Source organism: Leptodactylus fuscus, chromosome 9 (assembly GCF_031893055.1).
Source record: "Leptodactylus fuscus isolate aLepFus1 chromosome 9, aLepFus1.hap2, whole genome shotgun sequence".
NCBI lineage: Eukaryota > Metazoa > Chordata > Amphibia > Anura > Leptodactylidae > Leptodactylus > Leptodactylus fuscus.
In genome coordinates this window covers 12106561-12132839 of record NC_134273.1, presented here as the reverse complement: position 1 = coordinate 12132839, position 26279 = coordinate 12106561, and the positions used below count along the sequence as shown (strand labels likewise).

The following is a 26279-nucleotide window of genomic DNA, read 5'->3' as shown; positions in this document are numbered from 1 at the left end:
TTTGCAAGTAGGGAAACAGGGCTTCATGTACTTAAAGGGATTCAATCATTAAAATGCTATTTTTTCTACCTAACACATAGGAAGGCTATTCTTCTCCTACCTTTAGATGTCTTCTCCGCACCTTCGTTCGGTATAAATCACGTTTTTCTTCTGTATGCAAATGAGTTCTCTCACAGCACTGGGGGTATCCCCATTGCTGCGAGTGAAATCTCCAGCGCTGCCTCCATCTTCACCTGGAACGGCCTCTCCCTGCATCTCCTTCCGGTGCGGGTTTCAAACTTCCAAGCATGCGCAGTCGGCTCTTCCATCAAGCCTTGGACAGAGCCGACTGCGCATGCCTGTGGCAATCTTCCTGTGGCCACTTACACATTAAACTAGTGTAAGCGGCAATTTTCTTGTGGCTGCTTACACAATAAACTGCGGTAAGTGGCCACAAGAAAATGGACGCAGCATGCGCAGTCGGCTCTGCCCGAGGCCTAGAAGTTTGAAGCCAGTGCCAGAAGAAGACGCGTGAAGAGGCCATTCCAGGTAAAGACTGAAGCGTCGCTGGAGATTGCTCTCGCAGCATTGGGGACACCCCCAGTGCTGTTTGAGCGCTGAGGACCGCCCCCAGTGCTGTGAGAGAACTCATCTGCATACCGAAGAAAACCGAGATTTCTACTGAATGGTGGCGCGGAGAAGACATCTAAAGGTAGGAGAAGAATAGCCTTTCTTAAGGCTATTACTACGTGTTAGGGAGAAAAAATTGCATTTTAATGATTGAATCCCTTTAATGATCCCTATAATGTGACCTTAAATAATAATAATATAAGAATACAGTAACTGCATTAGCACGTGGCAGATAGTGATGACTCCCTGCGCTTTTCCCATTTACTCCAATCCTCCTAATTGCCAGTCTGGGCGGTGTTTCTGGCCAAGTTCACATGACGCGTCCTCACCTCCCCTTCTTCTCGGATTCCCATGATCATTAGCTTCTTCACCTCCATGCAGTAATTCGCGGTGACAATCCTCATTGACGATGGGTCTGCGTTGTGTTGGTAACCATATTCTGCCCGTCCCTTATTCTTCTCTACACAGCAGACTGATAATATAACCGGCTCTAGTGTAGAACGGACGCTCACAGGAGAACCTCGCCCTCGAAGGGTGACTGCGATATCTTACAGAATCTGGGATTTAGGCTAAGGTCCCACGTAGTGAGCCGCAACCATATAGCGCAGCGGGAAAGAGAACGGCGGAAACGCATCGCTTTTCACAGAATTTACACAGATTAGCCAGAATCCCATCCGCGTTGCAGTAACTGTAATAGGAAGTGTTTTTTTGCCGCAACATTTCCTTGGTGGTCACAACGTTGCGTATAAACAATGTGGGGCCCCGCGTTGCGGAAACAGAAAACTGTGTTTTAGAGTATCGATAAAGCGAATGAAATTTTGGTTAATCTCTTCCCTACATGATTGAAAAGAGAGCTGCTTAAAAGTTCCAAAAAGACCGTACGTTTTGCTTATAGTTTTAATAAACGAAGGAAAGACGTGGTGATAAAAGGAGCAAAAACTCTGATTCGTTACGTCTTAGCTGGACGTCCCGCGGCTTAAAAGCGCTGCAGGAAAAAACACCGAGGCAATGCATTGCAGTTCTTCCTTAGGTGGGGTCCATCAGTTTGCCACAGTCTTTTCCCTAGGACGATGACATCACACTCAGTCACATGGTACAGCAGCAGCTCAGTCCCATTCAAGAGAATGGGACTGAGCTGTAATTCTAAGCACATCCATACGACGTGTACAATGCTGTGCTTGATACTCACCCGAGAGCTGCAGCCTCTTTAAGCAGGTGATGGGTGGGGGGTCCCAGGTGTCAGACCCCACTGATCACATATAAATGACCTATTATAGGGTCACGGCTTCGATCTGCATCTTTGCTGAGCAGGTAATTGTGATAGGTAATGTATTTTGCAGGTGAGCCGTCTTACGTGTTCTCTCCATCATGCCTTTCTATGTAGAGCTGGATAACCTTGAGTTGTTGTCAGTGAATTTGCTTTGTCTCCGTTGCCTGCGTATGGATGTGACATGGTGTTGTGGATGAGGTATCGCAATGTACTTCATGGAGTGAAGAGCACATATCAATGTTGGCATTTCTGGGTTAGCTGGTGGTGGTGCAACATAAAAAGGCCATAAAAACATGCCTGGGGGTGACCCAATTACTATGTATAAATATACACAAGGTCAATTCACAGATCTGCCTAATGATCTCCTCTATAATCGGCCTGTGCACAAAACAAGGGGTCCTCGCTGGATCCAGAGGAAAACTCCGACTGTCAGCAAGAAAGGGATTCCTCACAATCTAAGCAGTGCAAGTATGGAAATATCCACCAATGGTCGGGGGCCATGGCTAATTCCTGTACAAGTCTATGTAGTTTATTCCACAAATAATGCAGAGAAAGATTTGATTCATTTGTTTTATACTGATTTTAAGCAACACAATGTTTTCTTCTCCATTCACCTCCAGAGCTGCATTCTGAATTCTCATGAAGATACTGATGTTTATAAACTGAATACCTCTCAGTCATGAGCTAGCTTAGCTTACACTGTCAATTATATTTGGTGCGCTGTAGAAGGAGTATATGTATATTTATCATGCATTGTACTATATACATACATAATTACTATGTAAAAAGGAGAGTCACTTTATAAATACATTACTGGAACTGAGCCCAAATTACATCTTGTATTATACTCCAGAGCTGCGCTCACTATTCTGCTGGTGCAGTCACTGTGTACATACATTACATTACTTATCCTGTATTATACTCCAGAGCTGCGCTCACTATTCTGCTGGTACAGTCACTGTGTACATACATTACATTACTTATCCTGTATTATACTCCAGAGCTGCGCTCACTATTCTGCTGGTGCAGTCACTGTGTACATACATTACTTATCCTGTACTGATCCTGAGTTACATCCTGTATTATACTCCAGAGCTGTGCTCACTATTCTGCTGTAGGCAGAGATTTGTAGCATCATAAGATCAGACTTAGACCCCTACAGAGATATATTATGAAATAAGTCAGCGCAGACCACAGATTCACAGACAATATAGTGTTAAAGGACAATAAATTTAGAGCATTTCCATAATAACAGGCTGTGTGTGACTGACACCATGTAGCGGCACACTGCTCGGCTTTTACCTGATTTACCTGACAGTATATTTCTAGTCTGCAGCATGGAAACCTATGATTATATTCTGCATTACTCTCTTCGATGTCATCAGCCTAAGGCTGGAGCTACATTAGTGATGGATCCCTGCTGTCAGGGAATAAATGCCTACAGGGCCTTATTAGTAAGTAAAACCGCCATATTGTACTTTTAAGTCTGGGCTGTAAGGAAATATACGAGCTGTGAAAGCTTCTAGAGATTGCCTGTTAAAGGAGTGGGAAGGATAATGGGAATATATTAGGGGATAGCTATGTACGCCATTAAAGGTTTTGTCCAGGACTATAATATTGAGGTCTAGGTCCTCATCTTCGGGCAGTGATAGCATGTCCATTGGTCACATGGCCATGCTGCAGCTCAGTCCGGAACTGCAATACCAATCACAGCCACTATACGATAAATGGCGCTGTGTTTTGTCAGCCTTGAAGCCATAAATATCCTAGTTTTGATATCTTTTATTAAAGGGGCATTCGTATCTTATAAAGTCATGTTATATATTGCTAGCATATGCCATCACTTTATGATTATGGGGTCCACCCTCTGGGTGATAGCGATAGATCAGAACTGCTGCCCCCCGGCCAAATGGTTGTACACTAAAGTCAATGGTGCCCCTATAGTGGCCCTGACATGGTATGCCCCACATTATAATGTCCCCCACAGTTTAATGTCCCTCTCCAGTTGCCTAGTGGAAGCAGAAGAGTCCTGGATAGCGGGACCGGACCTGGAATCTGGGACTGTTCCTCTGGGTCCAGGACAGTTGGGAGGCATATTACAGTCAATGGGGTCTGTGGCCTCCTACTTTAGCGGAATGGTTTGGTCCATCGGTGCGTAAAGCTCCAGGGCCCTATGGTAAAATCAATTACAGCCCCCCCCCATTTACAGCACTGGTCTCCTGCTAAACAGCAGTGGCCCTCCAGGGCCAACATCCGTATAATAATGGCCTGTAAACAGGACTACAGATATACCTATAAGACGCGTACACAAGTCCAATGACCTCACTGATCCAGCCTTACATCTAGGAGGAGAAATCTTTACATTGTATGTAGGATGTAAAGGGCCGGCTCACTAGTAACGCACGTGCCCATGTGGCTACTCACAGCTCGGAGTCATTGAAAGCCGACAATAAGACTCCATTAGTCTATTCATAATGGGGAACTGGATACTTATACTGCGGCTCTTTATACTACACAGAATAGACTTCATTATACGGGCGAGTTATAGCGGTATATACATACGCACTGCATGCACCATACTAGATTCATGGCCATACAACGGGTTCTTACAATACCTACTTGTAGTCGTCCTTGGTGGAGGTTGTATTGTAGCGAGATAACGATAAGGTGTTTTATTATCAGAGGGTATGAAAAGGGTTAAAAGACGACATAAGAGCAATGGTTATAAGTAATACCGCACATCATAGTTCTAGGAAACAAAACAAAGTGTGAATGCTGGCTTAAGCTGAGGCCTCACGGTGCTTAAAAAGGGATTTTTTTTTTGTTGTAGATTTTGTTTCGTTTCTTTTGAGCCAAACCCAGGAGTGGATTTAAAGGGATCCTATCTCTATGTTGGTTGTCGTTTTCCTCTCCCCCCTTCTTGTCTCCTGTCTTCGTGGTGTTTTGTCCTCCCCTAGTTCTGCGTTGTTCTGGCATTATTCTTGGGGCCGTGCTATGTCTGCTTATGCTCCTTTTGACTTGTTTTGATTTACATACTGCTGGCACGTGTGCCTCCTGTTTAGCCCGTCTTGGGCTCTGTTTTGTTTTTGCCATTTTGTAATGCTCTGTGACTCTGTTTCTCTATTTTGAAAAATTTCAATAAAATTCAGTTTACACCTAAAGGGATCCTATCATTGGATACCCTTTTTTCTGATTAACATGTAGAAATAGCCTTAAGAAAGACTATTCTTCTCCTACCTTTAGATGTCTTCTCCGCGCCGCCGTTCAGTAGAAATCCTGGTTTTTGTCAGTATGCAAGTGAGTTCTCTTGCAGCACTGGGGGCGGTCCTCAGCGCTCAAACAGCACTGGGGGCGTCCCCAATGCTGCCAGAGAACTCTCCAGCGCCGCCTCCGTCTTCTTCTAGAACGCCCTGTTAATGCGTCTTCTTCCGTCCTGGGTTTCAATCTTTTGAGCCTCGGGCAGAGCCGACTGCGCGTGCCAGCGGCCACAAAAAAATGGCCGCTTACACCAGCTTACTGTGTAAGCACCCATGTTCTTGTGGCCTGGGCATGCACAGTCGGCTCTGCCCGAGGCCTAAAAGATTGAAACCCAGGACGGAAGAAGACGCAGGGAGAGGGCGATCCATAAGAAGATGGAGGCGGTGCTGGAGATTTCTCTCGCAGCATTGGGGACAACCCCCAGTGCTGCGAGAGAACTCATTTGCATACCAGCAAAAAACGGGATTTCTACCGAACGGCAGCGCGGAGAAGACATCTAAAGGTAGGAGAAGAATAGTCTTTCTTAAGGCTATTCCGACGTGTTAGTCAGAAAAAAAAGGGAATCCAATGACAGGATCCCTTTAAGGAAACTTTCTAAGCACTTCATTGATATTTCCCATTCCTTTTCAAGCTACCCTTGACTTTGGCTAAAAAAACCGCAACACAAAAAGCATCCTAGGTAAGGGGATGTTCCCACGGTGGAGTCAAGAACACAAAAGCAGTGAAAAATGCGTTTCTGCTGCTTTTATTTCTGCTGTGGCGTTGGTCTTACACTCCCGTATTCTGAGTAGTGAGCTGTAATGGGCCCATACGGACTAACCATATACCTCTGCTATCATACATATATATAAGCTTTCCTTCCTTCAGTGCAGAATATTATGGAGATGACCTCCTCTAGCCGCCTCTGAGATTCTCACTACTATATGATGGCATAAGCTGGCACATGGCCGTCTACCCTACAGGCCTCGCCCATGTTCACACGTGTCAGATTTCACTTGAATTGAGTTATGGATTCGGTGTCTGAGGCCACATCGAATCCACTAAAGGAGGATACCGCAGTGTGTCTGACACCTGTTCACATGCTTTGGGCAGATTCCCTGGGGCATGAAGGGACATAAAACATTCAGCACTTTTAGGCCACGTTCAGACCTGGGTTACAGGTTGTAGACTCCATCGCGGTGTGTCCAAATTTTTTTTAATTTTTTTTCATGTAGATTATGAGCCCCATAGAGGGATCACAACATACTTTTTTTTCCCTATCAGTATGTCTGTATAGAATGGGAGGAAATCCACACAAACATGGGGAGAACATACAAACGCCTTGCAGATGTTGCTCCTGGCGGGATTCGAACCCAGGACTCCAGCGCTGCAAGGCTAACCACTGAGCCGTGTTGCCCCTGCGGTGTGTGTTTCAGGAACGGACACCCTACAGATCCCATTATAGTGATAGGGACCCTGTATGTGACCGTTGTTATAGAAGTCCATCTATCCGTTGTTCTGATCCTCTGACAATCCAGCTCAATGCTAGTATCAACCTAGCACAACACCTCACTACAATCACCATATGAAATACTTCTTATCTTTATATAGTCTTTTCTTAGTTAAATCTGTGTCTAGGAAAGCTGAGTGACAATCCATTGTTGCCAACATAGCTCCAGCAAGAGTTGTCACCCAGCTTTCTCACACTCCTAGTACTTCTACAGGCTGGGGCGCTGGTATATAAGGTGTATCCTGGCACAGCGTCCATTGTGGACATTTCGGATTACATGAAGCCTGTATAATACACCTGAATGTCATCACCGTAGACAAATATGTGACTTCCTGCTGATAGACAGAACTGGCACAAAGGGTTAAGAAGCAGGTACCGTGTGAGTATAAACCCTGCTGCTATATACTGCTGCTACAACACATGTGGGGTATATACTGGCAGTAGGGTATATACTGTCTGTACAGAATACAGCATGCAGTGAGAGCGAGGAGGATCAGATGGCACACCATGGTGACCTGGCACACGGACTTATACTATGGCAGCCACAAGCATTGCTCAGTCTCTAGAGGTTTTAGGCTAGTAAATATTTTCCTGACATTTACAGCTATGTGTATTTTACTGACACAGGTATAGTATAGCTATTACACTATGAGAATGGATACAATGTCACACATAGTCATAGGGTTACTAGGTAGGTTATATAGTCATAGGGGTACTAGGTAGGTTATATAGTCATAGGGGTACTAGGTAGGTTATATAGTCATAGGGGTACTAGGTAGGTTATATAGTCATAGGGGTACTAGGTAGGTTATATAGTCATAGCGGTACTAGGTAGGTTATATAGTCATAGCGGTACTAGGTAGGTTATATAGTCATAGGGGTACTAGGTAGGTTATATAGTCATAGGGGTACTAGGTAGGTTATATAGTCATAGGGGTACAGTACTAGGTAGGTTATATAGTCATAGGGGTACTAGGTAGGTTATATAGTCATAGTAGTACTAGGTATGTTATATAGTCATAGGGGTACTAGGTAGGTTATATAGTCATAGCAGTACAGTACTAGGTAGGTTATATAGTCATAGTGGTACTAGGTAGGTTATATAGTCATAGGGGTACTAGGTAGGTTATATAGTCATAGGGGTACTAGGTAGGTTATATAGTCATAGGGGTACTAGGTAGGTTATATAGTCATAGCAGTACTAGGTAGGTTATATAGTCATAGTGGTACTAGGTAGGTTATATAGTCATAGTGGTACTAGGTAGGTTATATAGTCATAGGGGTACAGTACTAGGTAGGTTATATAGTCATAGGGGTACTAGGTAGGTTATATAGTCATAGGGGTACTAGGTAGGTTATATAGTCATAGGGGTACTAGGTAGGTTATATAGTCATAGGGGTACTAGGTAGGTTATATAGTCATAGTGGTACTAGGTAGGTTATATAGTCATAGGGGTACTAGGTAGGTTATATAGTCATAGGGGTACTAGGTAGGTTATATAGTCATAGCGGTACTAGGTAGGTTATATAGTCATAGGGGTACTAGGTAGGTTATACAGTCATAGGGGTACTAGGTAGGTTATACAGTCATAGGGGTACTAGGTAGGTTATATAGTCATAGTGGTACTAGGTAGGTTATATAGTCATAGTGGTACTAGGTAGGTTATATAGTCATAGTGGTACTAGGTAGGTTATATAGTCATAGGGGTACTAGGTAGGTTATACAGTCATAGGGGTACAGTACTAGGTAGGTTATATAGTCATAGGGGTACTAGGTAGGTTATATAGTCATAGGGGTACTAGGTAGGTTATACAGTCATAGGGGTACTAGGTAGGTTATATAGTCATAGGGGTACTAGGTAGGTTATACAGTCATAGGGGTACTAGGTAGGTTATATAGTCATAGGGGTACTAGGTAGGTTATATAGTCATAGGGGTACTAGGTAGGTTATATAGTCATAGCAGTACTAGGTAGGTTATATAGTCCTAGCAGTACTAGGTAGGTTATATAGTCATAGCGGTACTAGGTAGGTTATACAGTCATAGGGGTACAGTACTAGGTAGGTTATATAGTCATAGGGGTACAGTACTAGGTAGGTTATATAGTCATAGGGGTACTAGGTAGGTTATACAGTCATAGGGGTACAGTACTAGGTAGGTTATATAGTCATAGGGGTACTAGGTAGGTTATATAGTCATAGGGGTACTAGGTAGGTTATATAGTCATAGGGGTACTAGGTAGGTTATATAGTCATAGGGGTACTAGGTAGGTTATATAGTCATAGGGGTACTAGGTAGGTTATATAGTCATAGGGGTACTAGGTAGGTTATATAGTCATAGGGGTACAGTACTAGGTAGGTTATATAGTCATAGGGGTACTAGGTAGGTTATATAGTCATAGGAGTACTAGGTAGGTTATGTAGTCATAGGGGTACAGTACTAGGTAGGTTATATAGTCATAGGGGTACTAGGTAGGTTATATAGTCATAGGGGTACTAGGTAGGTTATATAGTCATAGGGGTACTAGGTAGGTTATATAGTCATAGGGGTACTAGGTAGGTTATATAGTCATAGGGGTACTAGGTAGGTTATATAGTCATAGGGGTACTAGGTAGGTTATATAGTCATAGGGGTACTAGGTAGGTTATATAGTCATAGGGGTACTAGGTAGGTTATATAGTCATAGGGGTACTAGGTAGGTTATATAGTCATAGTGGTACTAGGTAGGTTATATAGTCATAGTGGTACTAGGTAGGTTATATAGTCATAGGGGTACTAGGTAGGTTACATAGTCATAGCAGTACAGTACTACGTAGCTTACACAGTCACGGCGGTGCTAGGACAGGTACATTATTACAGTGGCACTAAGTAGACTACGTTGCGATAATGCCAGGGGGTAGGTAAGATTGTCCTAGAGGTACGGAGCAGGTTATAGTGTTATAGACGGGGTACATTGCGGTTTCTCTGATGGTTTGGCACAAGTTTGGTTAAATAAATTGAATAGATTTGCCCTGGCACACTATGGGTTAATTATAGGGTACCCTGGTACATAATACACCATAATAGACTATAATACTCCGAGCTCCAGGTACTATAATACTCCATATACTATAGACGCTCCTTACCTCAAACAGCTGAGGGATCTCCCTCCTGGTCAGGTACTCCTTAGGGTCAGTGCTGTTCATGTCTGCAGGCTAAGGATGATGAAGATGATGATGAAGAATCCCCCTCGAAGTGCCGGCTGTCACCAGTGTCCAGTCATCAATGTCCACTAAGTGCCACCAGTGCGGGGCTCAGTGTAGAGACATTTCCCAGGAGCAGCCAGTCCTCCCCCCCCTTGTCCCAGTGACACAGCCCTCCCTCCCAATCCTCCCAGTGTCAGCTGAATAACTCCACACACTGCCTGCCTGCTGCCTGCATCCACACAATGTCAGTGCACGCAACGGCTGCGAGATAAGCAGCTGAACTGAATGATCACACAGCCCAGACACCAGGACGTGCCAGCTCCTTGGCATCCCTGTCCTCTCCCCGTCAGCTCCTCCAAGTTCATACACTGGCTTGTCGGCCAAGAGCAATCCTCCTACATGACAAGTGGCCATCCTCTGACGGGGGGTAAATGTGCATTTGCTGCCCTGATCAGGGTTCATTGCAAGGAAATGCACAATGAAAATAACTCCATCTGCAAATCTGCCATCTATTGTAAAGAGCAATTATTCCCTGTAGTGTATATAGCACCGACATATACTGCAGCGCTGCATACAGACTGCCGTCACTTATCAGTCGTTGTCACTAATTTCCTGATATGTAGGTTATGAAGATAGCCAGGAGAACATACAAGTATGATAGTCAGATGTTCATGGCTATATCTGTTCTTAGAAAAGCTGGGTGACAACCAATAAAGCCATTGTTAGACCTCGTCACCCAGCTTTCTTCACATTGATCCATTCTTCTGGTCTGTCGCAGGACTAGAAGATCGGGTGAAACAGTAATGATGGACAGCACCAGATCCCGAGGGACCGCACTGACTACAATGGGGTCTGTCGGGTATCCATTGTTCCCTTCCTGACATCGCCGGACTTTCCCATCTGTGATTTCAGACGGACCTAGTAAAGTGAATCTACCTGTGACTGTCCGGAGGAAGACAAAGCCTCAGACATGCAGCCCAATAGAGGGCGCTCCCTTTCACATCATGCCCGACCTTCTCAGAGGCCTTTGCTGCAATGATGTGGGATTTTATCAAGTATTTTACAGCTGTTTCGATCTATTTGGATCTCTTCAGCCCTGACTCAGACTGACTTGGCAGTACTACTCCGGGCTGAAGAGATCCAAATAGATCGAAACAGCTGTAAAATACTTGATAAAATCCCACATCATTGTAGCAAAGTCCTCTGGGAAGGTCAGGCATGATGTTAAAGGGAGTGCCCCCTAGTGGGCTGCATGAATGAGGCACTGTCTTCCTATTTACATCATGGAAGTCAGATTTGCATATTCTTCCCATGTTCTATAGAAATCACTTTTCATCAGTCACCTCATTGCCAGGACAGGAAGGATTACCATGACAGGTTATATCTATTTTTTTTCCACTGTTCCTGAGCAAGTGGTGCTCCTGTTTTCACTATCCCATATGCTAATTAAGCTACCTGCTGTGGGCGGTCTCCGACTAGAGACTCCAGTCAAGCCCCACCCACCTGACAGTAGACACCCTTATTAGCATATTGGTCCTGAAACCAATTGGTGCAGCACTAATTGTTCAGTAATGGTGAGGGCTAGAGAAACAATTCCAACTTTGCCTGGGATCGGTGAAACCTAGTGCAGGTTGCAAAGGATTGGAGTTGGTGGAGATGCTGAAAGGTCCACCCCAAATATTCCCGGGGAACGTATTACAGTTTATACAAAAGTTTTTGTTGTTAACAAAAAAAAACCCAAAACAGTCCCAATTTTGTAGCAAAATTGTGGTCCCCCCCCCCCCTTGTTAAGCTGTACGCAACTCTTTTGTAAAACAGTAGGCAGGGTCTACTCGAGCACTTGGGCGTGACCACTGGCAAAGACATAGAAGTGGCACATTTTTAGGGCACGGCCTGGATTGTGGCAATAAAAAATGCAACATAGTGGTTAGCACTGTAGCCTTGCAGCGCTGGAGTCCTGGGTTCGAATCCCGACAGGAACAACATCTGCAAGGAGTTTGTATGTTCTCCCCATGATTCTGTGGATTTCCTCCCATTCTTCAAAAAGACATCTTGATAGGGAAAAAAAAGTATGTTGTGATCTCTATATGGGGCTCAATCTACATTAAAAAAAAATGTAATGCATTACTTTGTCGTTTGGGTGCGCCATTTTATAAGAAAGTGGGCGGGGTCAAGCCAAGCTGGGGATGTCTGCCCATCAGATTTACTACAACTGGCATGTGTTATTCCTGAAATCTACGCCAATTACTGACTGGCAGAGAGATCAGGACCAGAATTATCAAGGGACCTCTTAACAATTCTGGCACATCTCGCACCAGCAGGGCAATGGCGTAAGACTGGCATACGAAATGCCAGCCTTAATATATTCCTCCCCATGCATCTTATAGTGTCACTGGAAAACAAGCCGTGACTAATGAAGATAGCGCCAAAGTGAAAACTTGCAGCGGAGACGATCTGCTCGGATAATAGGGAGCTATGAAGACGGTAACATCTCTATGAGGTTCTGGTCTGTACCGAGCCGGGGGCTTTGATTCATCGCTGGCAGTGACAAGAATAGAATGGAGGAGGCTTTGTCTGCAGCCAAGATGTGATATGGAAGGAGCTGCTGACACTTCCAAGGCAACTGCCTGCTGTAGTGGGAGATGTGCACATGGTTTACTCGCAGGAAGATGTCTGCCTTCAGATCAGCTCATCTTATTAAAGGGGAACTCCACAATTTACAGTGATCACAGTTTATTATCATTGGCCAAGTCTCTTTAGCTGGAAAGAAAGAAGAGTAGGGCGAGGAGTTCAGACCCCTCATGGCGACCCGGCAGCATCTTCTATTACCAGCTATAGCCTGTAACATAGGTGAACTATAGATTGATAATACATATAATGTACTAGTCTATAAAGAGAACCAGAGCCACCCGGCGGAGGGGGACGGGGGATGGGGATGGCACTTCTCTTGCTGGTGCTGTCTTTGGATTGGACATGTAGATAGATACAATATAACTTAGATAAATAGAGAGATAGATACAAAGTATATAGCTATAGATAGATAGATAGGAGATAGATAGATAGATAGGAGATAGATAGATAGGAGATAGATAGATAGATAGGAGATAGATAGATAGGAGATAGATAGATAGATGAGAGAGAGATAGATAGGAGATAGATAGATAGATAGATAGATAGATACGGTAGATACATAAATATGAGATGGATAGATAGATAATTTCCATCTCTGACTGGTTTCTATAGCCTGTAAGGTCACATTTCCATATTACTTTCCATAGTACCACATTTGTTTATAGTTCTTCTACCCCGTGTACAGCTTACAATGTATCCCCAGGACAAGTTAGGGCGGGTTCACACCTGCACCTGGTCTCCGCTTTCGGGTTTCCGTCTTCTGCCGAGAGAAACAGGGCAGGAGACAGAAACCCAGCGGTCAGTTTTCATAGCCATTCACTTGAATGGGTTTGCAAAGTGACCACCTGTGAGCGTCTTCTGCCTCTCTGCGGTGAAAACGTTTTTTGTTTTTTTTTAACCGGACGCAAAGTCGGACATGCAGGACCTTGTGTTTGGTTAAAAAAAAACTAAACAAAAGGGTTTCGCTGCGGAGAGGCAGAAGACGCTCATGAGCGGTCACTTTGCAAACCCATTCAAGTGAATGGCTATGAAAACTGACCGCCAGGTTTCCGTCGCCTGTCCAGTTTCTGAAATGAACCATTTGGTGCACCTGGGGGATCTCCGTGCCCACCACTGCACCCATTTTCATCTGTGGTTATGTTTCAACGTCCCTTATACCACACACTTTGCTTGTGCTTCAGGTATATGCTATATATAGAATACATTTGCATGTGAATGTAGGTAAGTTGTGTATAGTTATTCATATCAAGAACCAATCATGAAGTATACAGCAATATACAGCAGGAGGAGGTTTCAGGATCACGGACAGAAAAAAATAGCAAAATTAAAAGTGCCCATATACTACATGGCTGTCACAGACGAACGTATTGGCCCCATATTTTAGAATCTGTACTACAGGCCCAACTGCGTGTCTACAGACCCAAACTTACAATGTTAGGCTCCATTCCCACGGAGTAACGCGCTGTGCATTCAGACACGTATACACGTGTCAGGGCGTGGTGCTCCAAAACAGATCCCATTCACTTCAATGTGTGCCAGCTCACACACGCCACATATTGAAATCAATGGGTTAAAAAGCCTCCCATTGATTTCAATGTGTTGCGCCCGTAAGCCTGCACCCATTCAAGTGAATGGGATCTGTTTTGAGCGCTCACACTCTGACTCGTACATACGCGCGTTACTCCGTGGGAACGGAGCCTTATAGATCAGTAAGGTGCAAAAAGAGGTCAATAGGTTGAATGAATGGGAATAATTGGGAGTGAGTCTCATGCCGTGGACGCCGCAGCTATCTCAACCACGGAATCCATGGGAATGTCGCTTCTTTTTCCCGCTAGCTGAAAAAAAAAATAAATAAATAAAAATCGCTAATGGGATAAAGAAGAGAGCGGCTCCTATTGAAAAGAATGGAAGCTTTTTTGCAGGTGGATTCTGTGTCAAAACCCAGCTACAAACTAAAAACTCCATGTGAACTAGCTCTAAAACGCTGCAATTTTTCCCGTGGCGTTTCCGCTGCAGGCAAATCGCAGCGTTTCCGACATGTGGGGCCCCGGCCTTAATGAGGTTTTCCAGGATCTGAAGGTAATTGATACTTATGACCTATTCACAGAATCCAGACCCTGTCAGGGGTTACAGTTGCTGAAACAAGCCCAATTTTTGGGGTAAAATGGTGAGGGCAGCGCAGAAATGTTGAGGATGGAAGAAAGAAGAAGATGGAAGGGGAAGAGGCCTGGAGCTCAGCTCTGATCCTATGACCCGTGCTGGAATACCACCACCCCCGCCCAGCCCGAGTCCAGCACGGAGAAACCGTCAGGTGAAGTCAGGAAAATCTAATTCCTCGGACAACCACTTTACTCAGGATCACTGGCAAGTCTGCAGCGACTAACCCTCTGCCATGACCACAGTTTCCTCATCCTAAAAATCAATGCCAGTCACAAGTGGCCGCGATTCGCGGACCGCAAGTCAGGAATTATCTTTAGTATTGAACGGGTGTCACAAAGCCTAAATCTCATGTAACTCACAGACCCTAACATAGGCTGGGGTTACATGGCGACGTTAGCGGTGACCAAAGATTGCCAGGTCACCAGGTGTCTCTTTCACGAATTTAAGTGAATGGCGTTATACGATGACCCCCAGGGGTTCGGTAACCGCCACTTCTGGTCAGACATTGCTCAAACGTTTTGCGACTAGAAGTCATGGTTGCGGCGCACGACTAGGGGTTGCATTGTGACTCCATTCAATGGCTGATATTAGTAAAGGAGTCGCAGGGTGACATTTTTGGGTTTGGCCATTGTTACCGTGCAGCCGTAGATGTAATCAGAGAACTTCAATACCACAGCAGCCGTGCAGGCCTATATACATATACAGTATATACACATATATATATATATATATATACACACAAACACATACATTTTATATATATATATATATATATATATATATATATATATATATATATATATATACCTGGCTCCGCCGGCAGCCATTATTGGAAGGTATACAACAACCCCATGGGATAAGCAGCCGCCAGAGACGCCGGACATCTTTTATACTTCAGGAAATCACAGAATTGGAAAAGCCACCTAAAATAACTACTACAAATCATTTACACGCAACTACCCCAACAACCAATCAGATTGCAGCTCTCATTCACAAAGAGCAGATTACAAAATAAAAGCCTTGAATTGATTGGTTGTTATTGGTGAACCGCTCCCTTTTCTTACTTAGCCAGTTGCCATACACGAGACTGGAGATTTGCTTTACAGCTGTCGTGATACTTGACATTCTGGGACTTGTTGTGAGGCAAAACCTACACACTGAGGTAATATCGTCCCTACCCAGCATGCTCTGCGCTTTCAACACTGGCACACACAGGAGCGCCTGGGAGTGTCACGTGACGTGTTCTGCATGTCACGTGACCCGGAAGTCTGCTGGCTGTCAGCAGGGGAAGATGGCGGCGCTCAGCTGCGGTTGCCGGGTGACGCTGCTGGTGTGCGCTGCGCTGTTCGTGGTGGTAACTAGCGCTCAGTATGCGGAGGTGAGAGCAGCGCCATGATATGTCTCCTTGTGTGCGGCCGTGACGTGATGTGTGTGCTAGTCATTGATTTCCTCCCATTCCTCTCCTCACACCATGCATTATATCCATGCGCTCTAGTCCTATACATCAGTGCTGTTTCCCATAGCTACTGACCACATAACACATCTCATGTTGTGGCTGAGACTCCATGCAGCATCCCACAGTAAAATAGCGCAAACAGCGGCGACGCATAGAAAGTGCGCAGAGGCTTCCTGCGATGTACAACACTGCAACGGTTTAGGAAATGGCAGCGAATCGGCTGTGCGTATTTTACTGGAAAGTGGGGCTTGCAATGCTGTAAATAAGGAATCGCTGTATTTTATGTGCCCGGTGCAGTGGTGCGGATTCCAGCAATCCCATCCCATACTGTATCTATGGAAACAGCGGTTTTTTCCCTATAGGTATCATTGGAATCTATGTTGATAGGTTTTTAAGAATAACATGGCTGTATATGGGAATATTCCCTAATACTACATTTCTCTTAGGCTGGTCTTACGCGACCGTAGTGGTTTTTCCGGTCCGCAATTTGCGGATCTGTAATACAAATTTCACTCAAAAAAACTCATTCCGCAGATGTCTGACCGCAAAATGCATCCGTTTTTTGGATCCGCAAAAAACTAACACACACCCCCAATCGCAATGTTGACATCTGCAATTGCGGATATACACTGAAGTATGTTCAGTGTGTATCCGCAAAACTGCAATAGACTTGTATGGGACAGTCCGTGCCGTAAAAACACGGACATACGGTATACTGTCCGGACCACGGTTACGGCACGCCACACCACGGACAAAATCTACGGTGGTTTAAAAGGCCACATTGAAACACTGGGTCCGCAAATGGTCCGCAATTTAAAACCTGCAATTGAGGACCATTTGCAGTCTAAAGCTACGGTCGTGTAAGACCGGCCTTACAGTGAATGATGAAGGTGACATTTTTGATGGACACAAGTTCTTTAACAATGAGTGCCCAACCTAAACTTCTAAATCTTGTGAGGGTAGTGAGAGGGGCTGGGTATCAAGACAGGGTAACTAAAAGGGGCAACACGGTGGCTCAGTGGTTACCACTGCAGCCTTGCAGTGCTGGAGTCCTGGGTTTGAATCCCGCCACGAACAACATCTACAAGGAGTTTGTATGTTCTCCCTGTGTTTGCGTGGATTTCCTCCCATTCTACAAAGACATACTAATAGGGGGAAAAAAAGTACATTGTGATCCCTATATGGGCCTCATAATCTACATTAAAAAAAAAATAAAAAGACAGGATAAGGGCTCGTTCACATCTGCGCCCCGGGTATACATTATCCAGGTTTCCATTTCCTGTCCGAAACTGGACAGGAGACAGAAACCTGCAGTCATGTTCCAAACCCATTTATTTGAATGGGTTTGAAAAGTGTCCGGCCATGAGCACCTGTGAGCGTTTTGTGCTCTCCGCGGCGAAACCGTGTTTGTTTGTTTTTTAACCAGACACAGTCGGACATGCAGTACTCTGTGTCCGGTTAAAAAAAAAAAAATAGTTTTCACCACGGAGGGCATAAAACGCTCACGGCCGGACATGGTTTATGTCGACAGAAACTAAAAGCGGAGACCAGGGCGCAGGTGTGAACCCAGCGTAACTAATATATGTGCCCAGTGCTCCGAGCACCTCACTTACATATGGTGCTTTTGCTTAAAGGGATTTTCAAGGACTTTTTAATTGATGACCTATACTTAGGATACGTCATCAGTTGAACCGCTGGTGGTCTGACATTGGGTTCCCGGCCGATCAGCTGTTTGAAGAGGCTCCAGGGTTTTGTGAGTGTTGCAGCTTCTTTCAGTATGTACCAAGCATAGTGCCGTACATTTGTGCTTTGGCTGTACTTGGTATCACAGCTCAACCCATTTACTTCAAATGTGGCATCACATGACCTGCGAAGTGGAGTTTAGATAGAGATCTTGCTTGTTCAAGCAGCTGATTCACAGGGGTCCCGAATGGATCTGCAATTGATGACCTATTCTAAGAATATCTTTATTTTAAAAGGGAGCTGACAGACTCCCAATAAGGTTGGTTGCAGACGACCATGAATTAAAGGCACGGGCGGCACACAGGACACTCAGATGACACCCATGTACCGCCTGTGCTTTCGCTGTTCCTTTCATTAAATGAATAGGAGCCACGGAAGCAGTGCCGCAAAATAGGACAGGAATGGGACCTGTTCTATATTTTGTGGCCCATACACGTGACCTTGTAAGTCATAGAAATGAATGGGACAGTGTGTTATCCAGGAAGTACATGGATAGCTTACTGATCTCGGCCACGGTTGTCTGCAAGAGGCCTGAAGGAGTTGTGTAGGGGCTCTGCTTAGTATCGTCGCTCAGCTCCATTCACTTGAATGGCACCGGGCTTCTGCTATAGCAGGGGTAGGGAACGTACGGCTCTCCAGCTGTTGCAAAACTACAACTCCCAGCATGCATACTTGCTCTGCTGTTCTTGGAACTCCCATGGAAGTGAATGGAGCATGATGGGAGTTGTAGTTTCACAGCAGCTGGAGAGCTGAAGGTTTCTTACCCTTGTGCTATACCATGTGATCAAAGATCGTGATGTTATCCACACAGGGAAGAGGCCACAGAGATTGAGGGTGTCAATAAATATGAGTTCCAGAAATCCCCTTTAATTAGACATGAACCTGGCGGAGCAGCACATCTTCAGGAAAGGGTTTTGATTCTTTAGACATCAGTAAAGCTCCTTCCTTTCAAAAAGAGCAAGATTGGATCTAGTAGTAAATGATGGCAAATTGAATCCCTATAAGAGGAAGTTGTAGAACCGACAACACTTACAGTACTCCACTAGATGGGCCCCAAACCTGGCCGAGCTATGTCTTTGTATTCATTGCATGACTAAATCCATCTTTCTATCTGTACCTGGTAAAGCTTGGTGACAGCGGCTGCAGGAGCTGTAATCTGTAATGACATGCATTAGACCTATATTATTAGCTACTGGTGGAAAAGCTCTTTAAACCTGATGAGCCCTCAATTGTCAATATACAGTAACTTATCAATTTCTCTTCTATTTGCAGAATAAAGCCGAACATTTCTTTAGAAGCGGACACACAAATAACTGGGCGGTGTTAGTAAGTATCACACTTGTCTTGCCTTACTTCTATGATCATATAGTTTGTCTTTACACTACTTTAGGCTAAGGCCCCACGGGCCGTAATCGCAGAGCTAAAGCGCTGCGGAAAGAACTGCTGCGTGATCTCATTGCGGTTCTTTCTGCAGCGCTTTGAAGAGAAAGTTCATGGAGTTTTCCTCTGCGGACTTTCTCTTCCCATTATATCTACAGGAAAGCCACTGGCGTTTCCCATAGATACAATTGACATGCTGCGATTTGTAAAGCCGCAACGGCTTTGCAAATCACAGCGTGTCCGCACTGCTTTTTTTTTCTGCAAAGTGGGCATGGGATTCACATGAATCCCATCCCCTTTGCTTGCACTGTAAAACGCCGCATTTTTTTTCCGCAGCGTCTCTGCTGCGGGCAAATCACGGCAATGACGTCCCGTGGGGCCCTGGCCTCAAGGGGTTTTAGCCTAATGGACATTTACAGCTTATCCATTGGATATGCCATAAATATTTGATAGATTTGGACAGGACTGTGGAGTCAGTAGGCCGAACCACTGACTCGGACTCCTCTATTTTTCCACAGTCTAAGTCTATTGATTGCTTCATAAATGACCATGGTCAGTCACAAGCAGTAAAGAGCATCTAAATCCTCTGAGTTCCTATGGTTTTAAGGAGTCAGATACATCCATGGTATATCCTGTGGTACAACCCCTTGTTAAAGGGTTGGCAGAACCAAACCACATACTTAATTTGTCCTATTAAAGAGGTCGTGAACATGATTTGGGGCACAGGCAGTTCTATATACTGCTGGAAAGGCGACAGTGCGCTGAATTCAGCGCACTGTCGGCTTTCCCGATCTGTGCCCCAGGTAAAGAGCTAGCGGTTCCGGTACTGTAGCTCTTCACAGTCAGAAGGGCATTTCTGACAGTCAGTCAGGTATGTCCTTCTTCACAGCAGCCCCAATAGCGCTGTACAGTGTGAGTGGGGAGGTACGCCCCCTCCCCTCCTGATAATACTCGTCTATGGATGAGCACTGTGAGCGGAGTGAGGGGGAGTTCCTCCCCGCTCACACTGTACAGCGCGATAGGCGCTGCTGTGAAGAAGGACGTCTCTGACTGACTGTCAGAAATGCCCTTCTGACTGTGAAGAGCTATGGTACCGGGACTGCTAGCCTGTGCCAGCCTGTGCCCCAAACCATAAAAGGTCCTCTTTAAAGTATATGGGCCACTAACTTGGGTTCCTCCTCTGTTAACCAGTGCAGAGCGGCGGCAGTGTATGGCCGGCCGCCATTGCTTCCCCTAGCTGTAACTGCTGATCTCTAGCCTGGCTGAGACAATCCTTTAATGATATTAATATTAAATGATTCTTAACAAGGAATTGTTATTACTATGTAATTATTGTAATAGATTCAGGTACAGGTTTATACCCCAGACACTGACACGTCTTGAGCCTAGGCCATTATTCTTTAATTGTTGGTTTCCAATCTTTAGGACCTCCAGCAATTCTTAGAACAAAGAGTCCGTGACCTTATGAACATTGTGGTATCAGAAAAACATGACATCTTACTTATAAAAATGGGCCACACCTTTTGTAAGTTATATGTGGTATTGCTTCTGAGCCCCATTCCAGTCGGAGGATCAGAGACACAATAACAGACGTTGTATTATGGAGGAAGCAACCATGTTTGTGGCATTTGGTCTGGACAACCCTTTTAAGTCCAATTTACACCCTCCATATTTTTGTAACGTTAACTGTGTCTCTGGGCAGCCGGTCATCTGACATGGAGGAGGATTATGGGATGTATGGCTGTTGTGTGCTGTAAATGTCCTATATTAGAAGCTTTGTGGAGTCTTATTCTAAGTCACTTCCTCAGATATCCATTCCTTATACCCATGGACTAGATGTGACAAGTCGCGGGGCGGTTGTGCTTTATTTTTAGAATAACCTGTTGTTACTGTCATTTTGAAATTTTGAGGATGAACTTTAGAAAACGTTCAGAAATGTATTAAGTAACTTGCGACTATCACCCTGGACTTGGCTGGACAATGAACATTTCTGCCTGGACCATTGGTTTGGGCATCCTATATGGTTCCCTGGCCTCCCTCGGGTGTCTGCAGCTCTATTAATATGCCCTAGTGACACCATGGATGTCACATTACAGGGAGTTGTCACTAAGATGAGAACTATTTCATATCTAGTCAGTACTAGAATAATAGTCGATCTGTTATATAGTCCGACATACGTGTTTGATATGTTACTATAGGTTACTGTAGGACCTTTAGACAGCAACAAACACTCGTGGGAAGTCTAATTCTTTGGTAACATCAGTGTGGGATAAAGAACAGCCGTCGGCAGAGAGAGTGTGTCTGTGTCCCCAAGGGGCCCGGGCGCTATTCCCGTTGTGGTATCTACAATTGCGGGGGTAAAAGAAGATTGGTTGATCTCTCTGCAGTCAGACCTAGATAGATAGATAGATAGATAGATAGATAGATAGATATGAGATAGATAGGAGATAGATAGATAGATAGATAGATAGATAGATAGATAGATATGAGATAGATAGGAGATAGATAGATAGATAGATAGATAGATAGATAGATAGATAGATGATAGATAGGAGATAGATAGATAGGAGATAGATAGATAGATAGATAGATAGATAGATAGATAGGAGATAGATAGATAGATAGATAGATAGGAGATAGATAGATAGATAGATAGATAGGAGATAGATAGATAGATATGAGATAGATAGGAGATAGATAGATAGATAGATAGATATGAGATAGATAGGAGATAGATAGATAGATAGGAGATAGATAGATAGATAGATAGATAGATAGATAGGAGATAGATAGATAGATAGATAGATAGGAGATAGATAGATAGATAGATAGATAGATAGGAGATAGATAGATAGATAGATAGATAGGAGATAGATAGATAGATAGATAGGAGATAGATAGATAGATAGATAGATAGGAGATAGATAGATAGGAGATAGATAGATAGATAGATAGGAGATAGATAGATAGATAGATAGGAGATAAATAGATAGAGAGATAGATAGATAGATAGGAGATAGATAGATAGATAGGAGATAGATAGATATGAGATAGATAGGAGATAGATAGATAGATAGATAGATAGATAGATAGATAGGAGATAAATAGATAGATAGATAGATAGATAGGAGATAGATAGATAGATAGGAGATAAATAGATAGATAGATAGATAGATAGATAGGAGATAGATAGATAGATAGATAGGAGATAGATAGATAGATAGATAGATAGGAGATAGATAGATAGATAGATAGATAGGAGATAGATAGATAGATAGATAGATAGATAGATAGATAGATAGATAGGAGATAGATAGATAGGAGATAGATAGGAGATAGATAGATAGGAGATAGATAGATAGATAGATAGATAGATAGATAGATAGATAGGAGATAGATAGATAGATAGATAGATAGATAGATAGGAGATAGATAGGAGATAGATAGGAGATAGATAGATAGATAGATAGATAGATAGATAGATAGATAGATAGGAGATAGATAGATAGGAGATAGATAGGAGATAGATAGATAGAGGAGATAGATAGATAGGAGATAGATAGATAGATAGATAGATAGATAGATAGATAGATAGATAGATAGATAGGAGATAGATAGATAGATAGATACTAGATAGATTTATATATTATAAAATGTGTGTGTTCCTAATAAAGTATTCTATATCTGTTCCATTAGGTCATTTACTAACCATCGCTATTCTGTTCTTTTTAAGGTTTGCACCTCTCGATTTTGGTTCAATTACCGACATGTGGCGAATACTCTCTCCGTATACAGAAGTGTGAAAAGACTTGGGATTCCTGATAGGTGAGAGCGCCCTCTCCTGTGTCGGCCTGTAGTATACGTACCAGCTATACACATAGGGGTATTGTATATAAGATTAGGATGGATTGATGTGCGGTTGTCTTTATTATGGCTCGTTCACATGTGGCGCGAATTTTGGCATCGAGAGTAATGCGGCAGCTGCGTCACTCTTGGCTCAAAACCTGCCTGCCACAACCGTCGCGGTCGTGGCTTCCCCCTCCGGAGTCGGCTCAGCGGAATGGGGCAACTTTGGAGGTTGCTGCCGCCAGGCGGAAGCTGTGGCTTGGCAAGCTAGTGGAAAAAGAACGTTAGTGGTCTCCATAGACCATCATTGTATGGAGGCGGATTTTGAGGCGAAATCCGCTGTCAAAATCTATCTCCTTGCCCCTGTGTGAACTAGCCCTTATAGTGTTACCTTTGGGTCATTTCTGAGATTTTCCCCCCCTCGCTGTACCTCAGTCTTCTGGTTTTCTTGAATCCACTGACCCCGCCGTCATGTGGACTCTTGTCTGTCCTCATTTCAGTCTTCACTCCATCATCTGGCGCTGGATACTTTATTACCTTCTAATAAAACTAAATGAAAAATCCTTCCGTCCGTTCATTTTCAGCCTTCTCCTCTTTGTGCCTTTACTGATAACAACTGGAGTAGGTTATAGCTGAGAGAAAACCAGGAAAAACCTTCATTGTGTGCACAGAGCCATAGTGGTATGGATATCTTGCGTTCTGTTAAAGGAGTTTTCCTTAAAGGGTTCTTTCTATGGGACTGTGTGCACAGATATTCTGCCTATAATGATTGGGAATATAGCATGCCGAATAACAATTTCCATTTATATACAGCAGTCACTGTATGGGACAGATTTCTGGGTGCACCCTCCGCAGTGCCGTGCACCTACAGGGCGTCTTTTATGCCATTTTTTTCTCCCCATCCCCTGCACACCATCAGGGGGTGGCAAAGGTCTCACAGAATTAGTCGTGATTTCTTTGCAGAAAAAATGTGACTTTTTTTTTTGCCTTGTACCCTAGTTGTAATATAATGTAATGGTTGGGAGCAAAAAGTATGGAAAGGTAAGGCAACGTGCACATGACATGGACTGTGTTTGATATCATCCCTGAGCCGCCTGGGCTTCCGCGCGGAATAGACAGGAATAGGACCTGTCGTGAGTTTTGCTCATCGCCCCCTACTCAAACCGTGAAAATACATGATCATGTGTATAGCAATGAATAGGCCGGCGTGCTAGCCGTGAAAAACATGACCACCACACTTACAGTGCAGACGGTTGTGTTCTTGAGACCTAAGTGTTGTACGGGTGTTGCATTTGCCAAATCTACGATTTCTTTGCCAGTTTCTGTGATGGGCTATGTAACCTGTGCAGCACTGCCGCATTGTGCAAATCTCTTAGGCGCAAAATAAATTTTATTCCCATCTCGTGGGTTATTTCTACCTGGTAATGTGATGAATTATTACTTAGGCTGGGTTCACACTACCGTTGAATAAAGTTATGAAGGTGTCCGTTAATAAAAAAACGGACGCCTATCGCAACAGACATTAACAGACGCTAACTGATGTTAGGGCTAGTTCACACGTGGGCAAAGGGGAGGTTTTTGACAGCGGAATTCGCTTCAAAAACCTCTCCTTTAACATGGTGGTCTATGTAGACCACTAGCTTTTTTTTTCCTCCTAGCGTTTTCCGCCTGAAGAAGCGACATGACCTTTCTTCAGGCGGAAAACGCCTGAAGAATTGCATAGAAGTGAATGGGAGGCGAAAACCGCGCGGTAAAAAACCGCGCGGTTTTTTGCACACAAAACCGCGCGGTTTTTTGCAAAAAACCGCGCGGTTTTCGCCTGCAGTTTCTATAGCACATATAGGAAAAAAAAAACCTAGCGAAAACCGCTAGCGAAAACCGCGTCAAAAACCTCGTCAAAAACCGCGCGGAATGCAAAAAACAGCGTCAAAAAAACTCCTCGAGGTTTTTTACCTCGCACAAATAAGCTAGGCGGTTTTCACGTGTGAACTGACCCTTAATGTGTCCGGTTTTTTTAACTGATCCATTTAATGGATCAATTAAAAACAAACAAAAAAACCCAGACACACTTTTATAGTCTTTTTTTTTTGTTTGTTTGTTTCTGCTCTCTGAGTATGTGCAAAAAAAAATCCCGGACATCTCATTCATTCCTATGGGAGCGAGGTATTCGAAACTAGAATTTCGAATACTATTCACTAAATCTCTGGTCACAATGAGTCTTAAGTGCTGCATGTTTGCTGCTGTATTGTGCGTACAGGGGTCTGACACCCGGGACCCTACAGATGAGTCGATGGAAGAGGCCACAGCGCCGTACATTTCATAGTGGCTGTGCTTGGTATTGCATAGCATCCCATTCACTTGAATTGGACTGAGCTACTGCACCATGTGACTGATGACTGTCATGTTATCCACACAGCAAAGAGCCCACAGTATGCCCCGTAGTCTTGGACTTCCATCAGTCACGTATTACAGAGATTGTCCAATATAACTTTTTTTTTTTTTTTTAAATCCTGGACAGTCCCTTTAATGACCTATCATCAATATAGAAATCCAAGGCTGAGGCCCCACGGTGCGGAAACGCAGCTTCTTTTGTTGCAGATTTTGTTGCAGTTTTTTGAGCCAAAGCCAAAAATGGCTACAGAGGGAATGTAGAATATATAGGAAGTTCTTATACTTCTCCCTACTGCTCAATCCACTCCTTAGTTTGGCTCAAAAAAACGCAACAAAATCTGCAACAAAAGAAGCTGCGTTTCCGCACTGTGGGGCATCAGCCTTAGGCCAAGGCCCCGCTGCAGAAAAGCTGCGTTTTTCAGCAACGTTCGCAATTTTGAAAAAAACGCAGCATGTCAATTATAGTTGTGGAAACGCTGAATTTTCCCTCCATAGATGTCTATGGAGAGTGTGAAAACCGCAGCAAAAACGCAGCATGATAAAGGTGTTGCGGAAACTCTGCAGAAATGCCGCGAAAAAGCATCAAAATCCGCAGACAAAAACTCACTGTTTTCCTTAGTTACGGCTAAGGCCCCACGGGCGCTAAAGTGCTGCAGAAGCAACCGCGGCGTGAACACATCGCATTTCTTCCCGCAGCGCTTTAAACAGAAAGTTCACAGAGTTTTCCTCCGCAGACTTTCTGTTACAATTATATCTATGGGGAAGCCGCCGGCGTTTTTGTAGATATAATTTACATGCTGCAATTTTCAAAACCGCGACGATTTGGAAATCACAGCGTGTCCGCGCTGCGATTTTTCCGC

General features: G+C 44.1%; 2 protein-coding genes across 2 annotated transcripts in view; one reads left to right on the top strand and one right to left on the bottom strand.

Annotated features, from left to right (window-relative positions):
- Window positions 1-9993, bottom strand: part of AK5 (adenylate kinase 5) — a 112936-nt gene extending 102943 nt beyond the window's left edge. The window contains exon 1 of the mRNA XM_075287798.1: window positions 9753-9993. Within this exon, the coding sequence (XP_075143899.1) occupies window positions 9753-9812 (60 nt within the window). The 5' untranslated portion in view covers window positions 9813-9993. The remainder of the gene's footprint in view (window positions 1-9752) is intronic.
- A 5877-nt stretch (window positions 9994-15870) lies between these two features.
- Window positions 15871-26279, top strand: part of PIGK (phosphatidylinositol glycan anchor biosynthesis class K) — an 88259-nt gene continuing 77850 nt past the window's right edge. Inside the window, exons 1-3 of the mRNA XM_075287800.1 lie at window positions 15871-15981; window positions 19075-19128; window positions 22916-23007. Coding sequence (XP_075143901.1) covers window positions 15895-15981; window positions 19075-19128; window positions 22916-23007 — 233 coding nt within the window. The 5' untranslated portion in view covers window positions 15871-15894. The remainder of the gene's footprint in view (window positions 15982-19074; window positions 19129-22915; window positions 23008-26279) is intronic.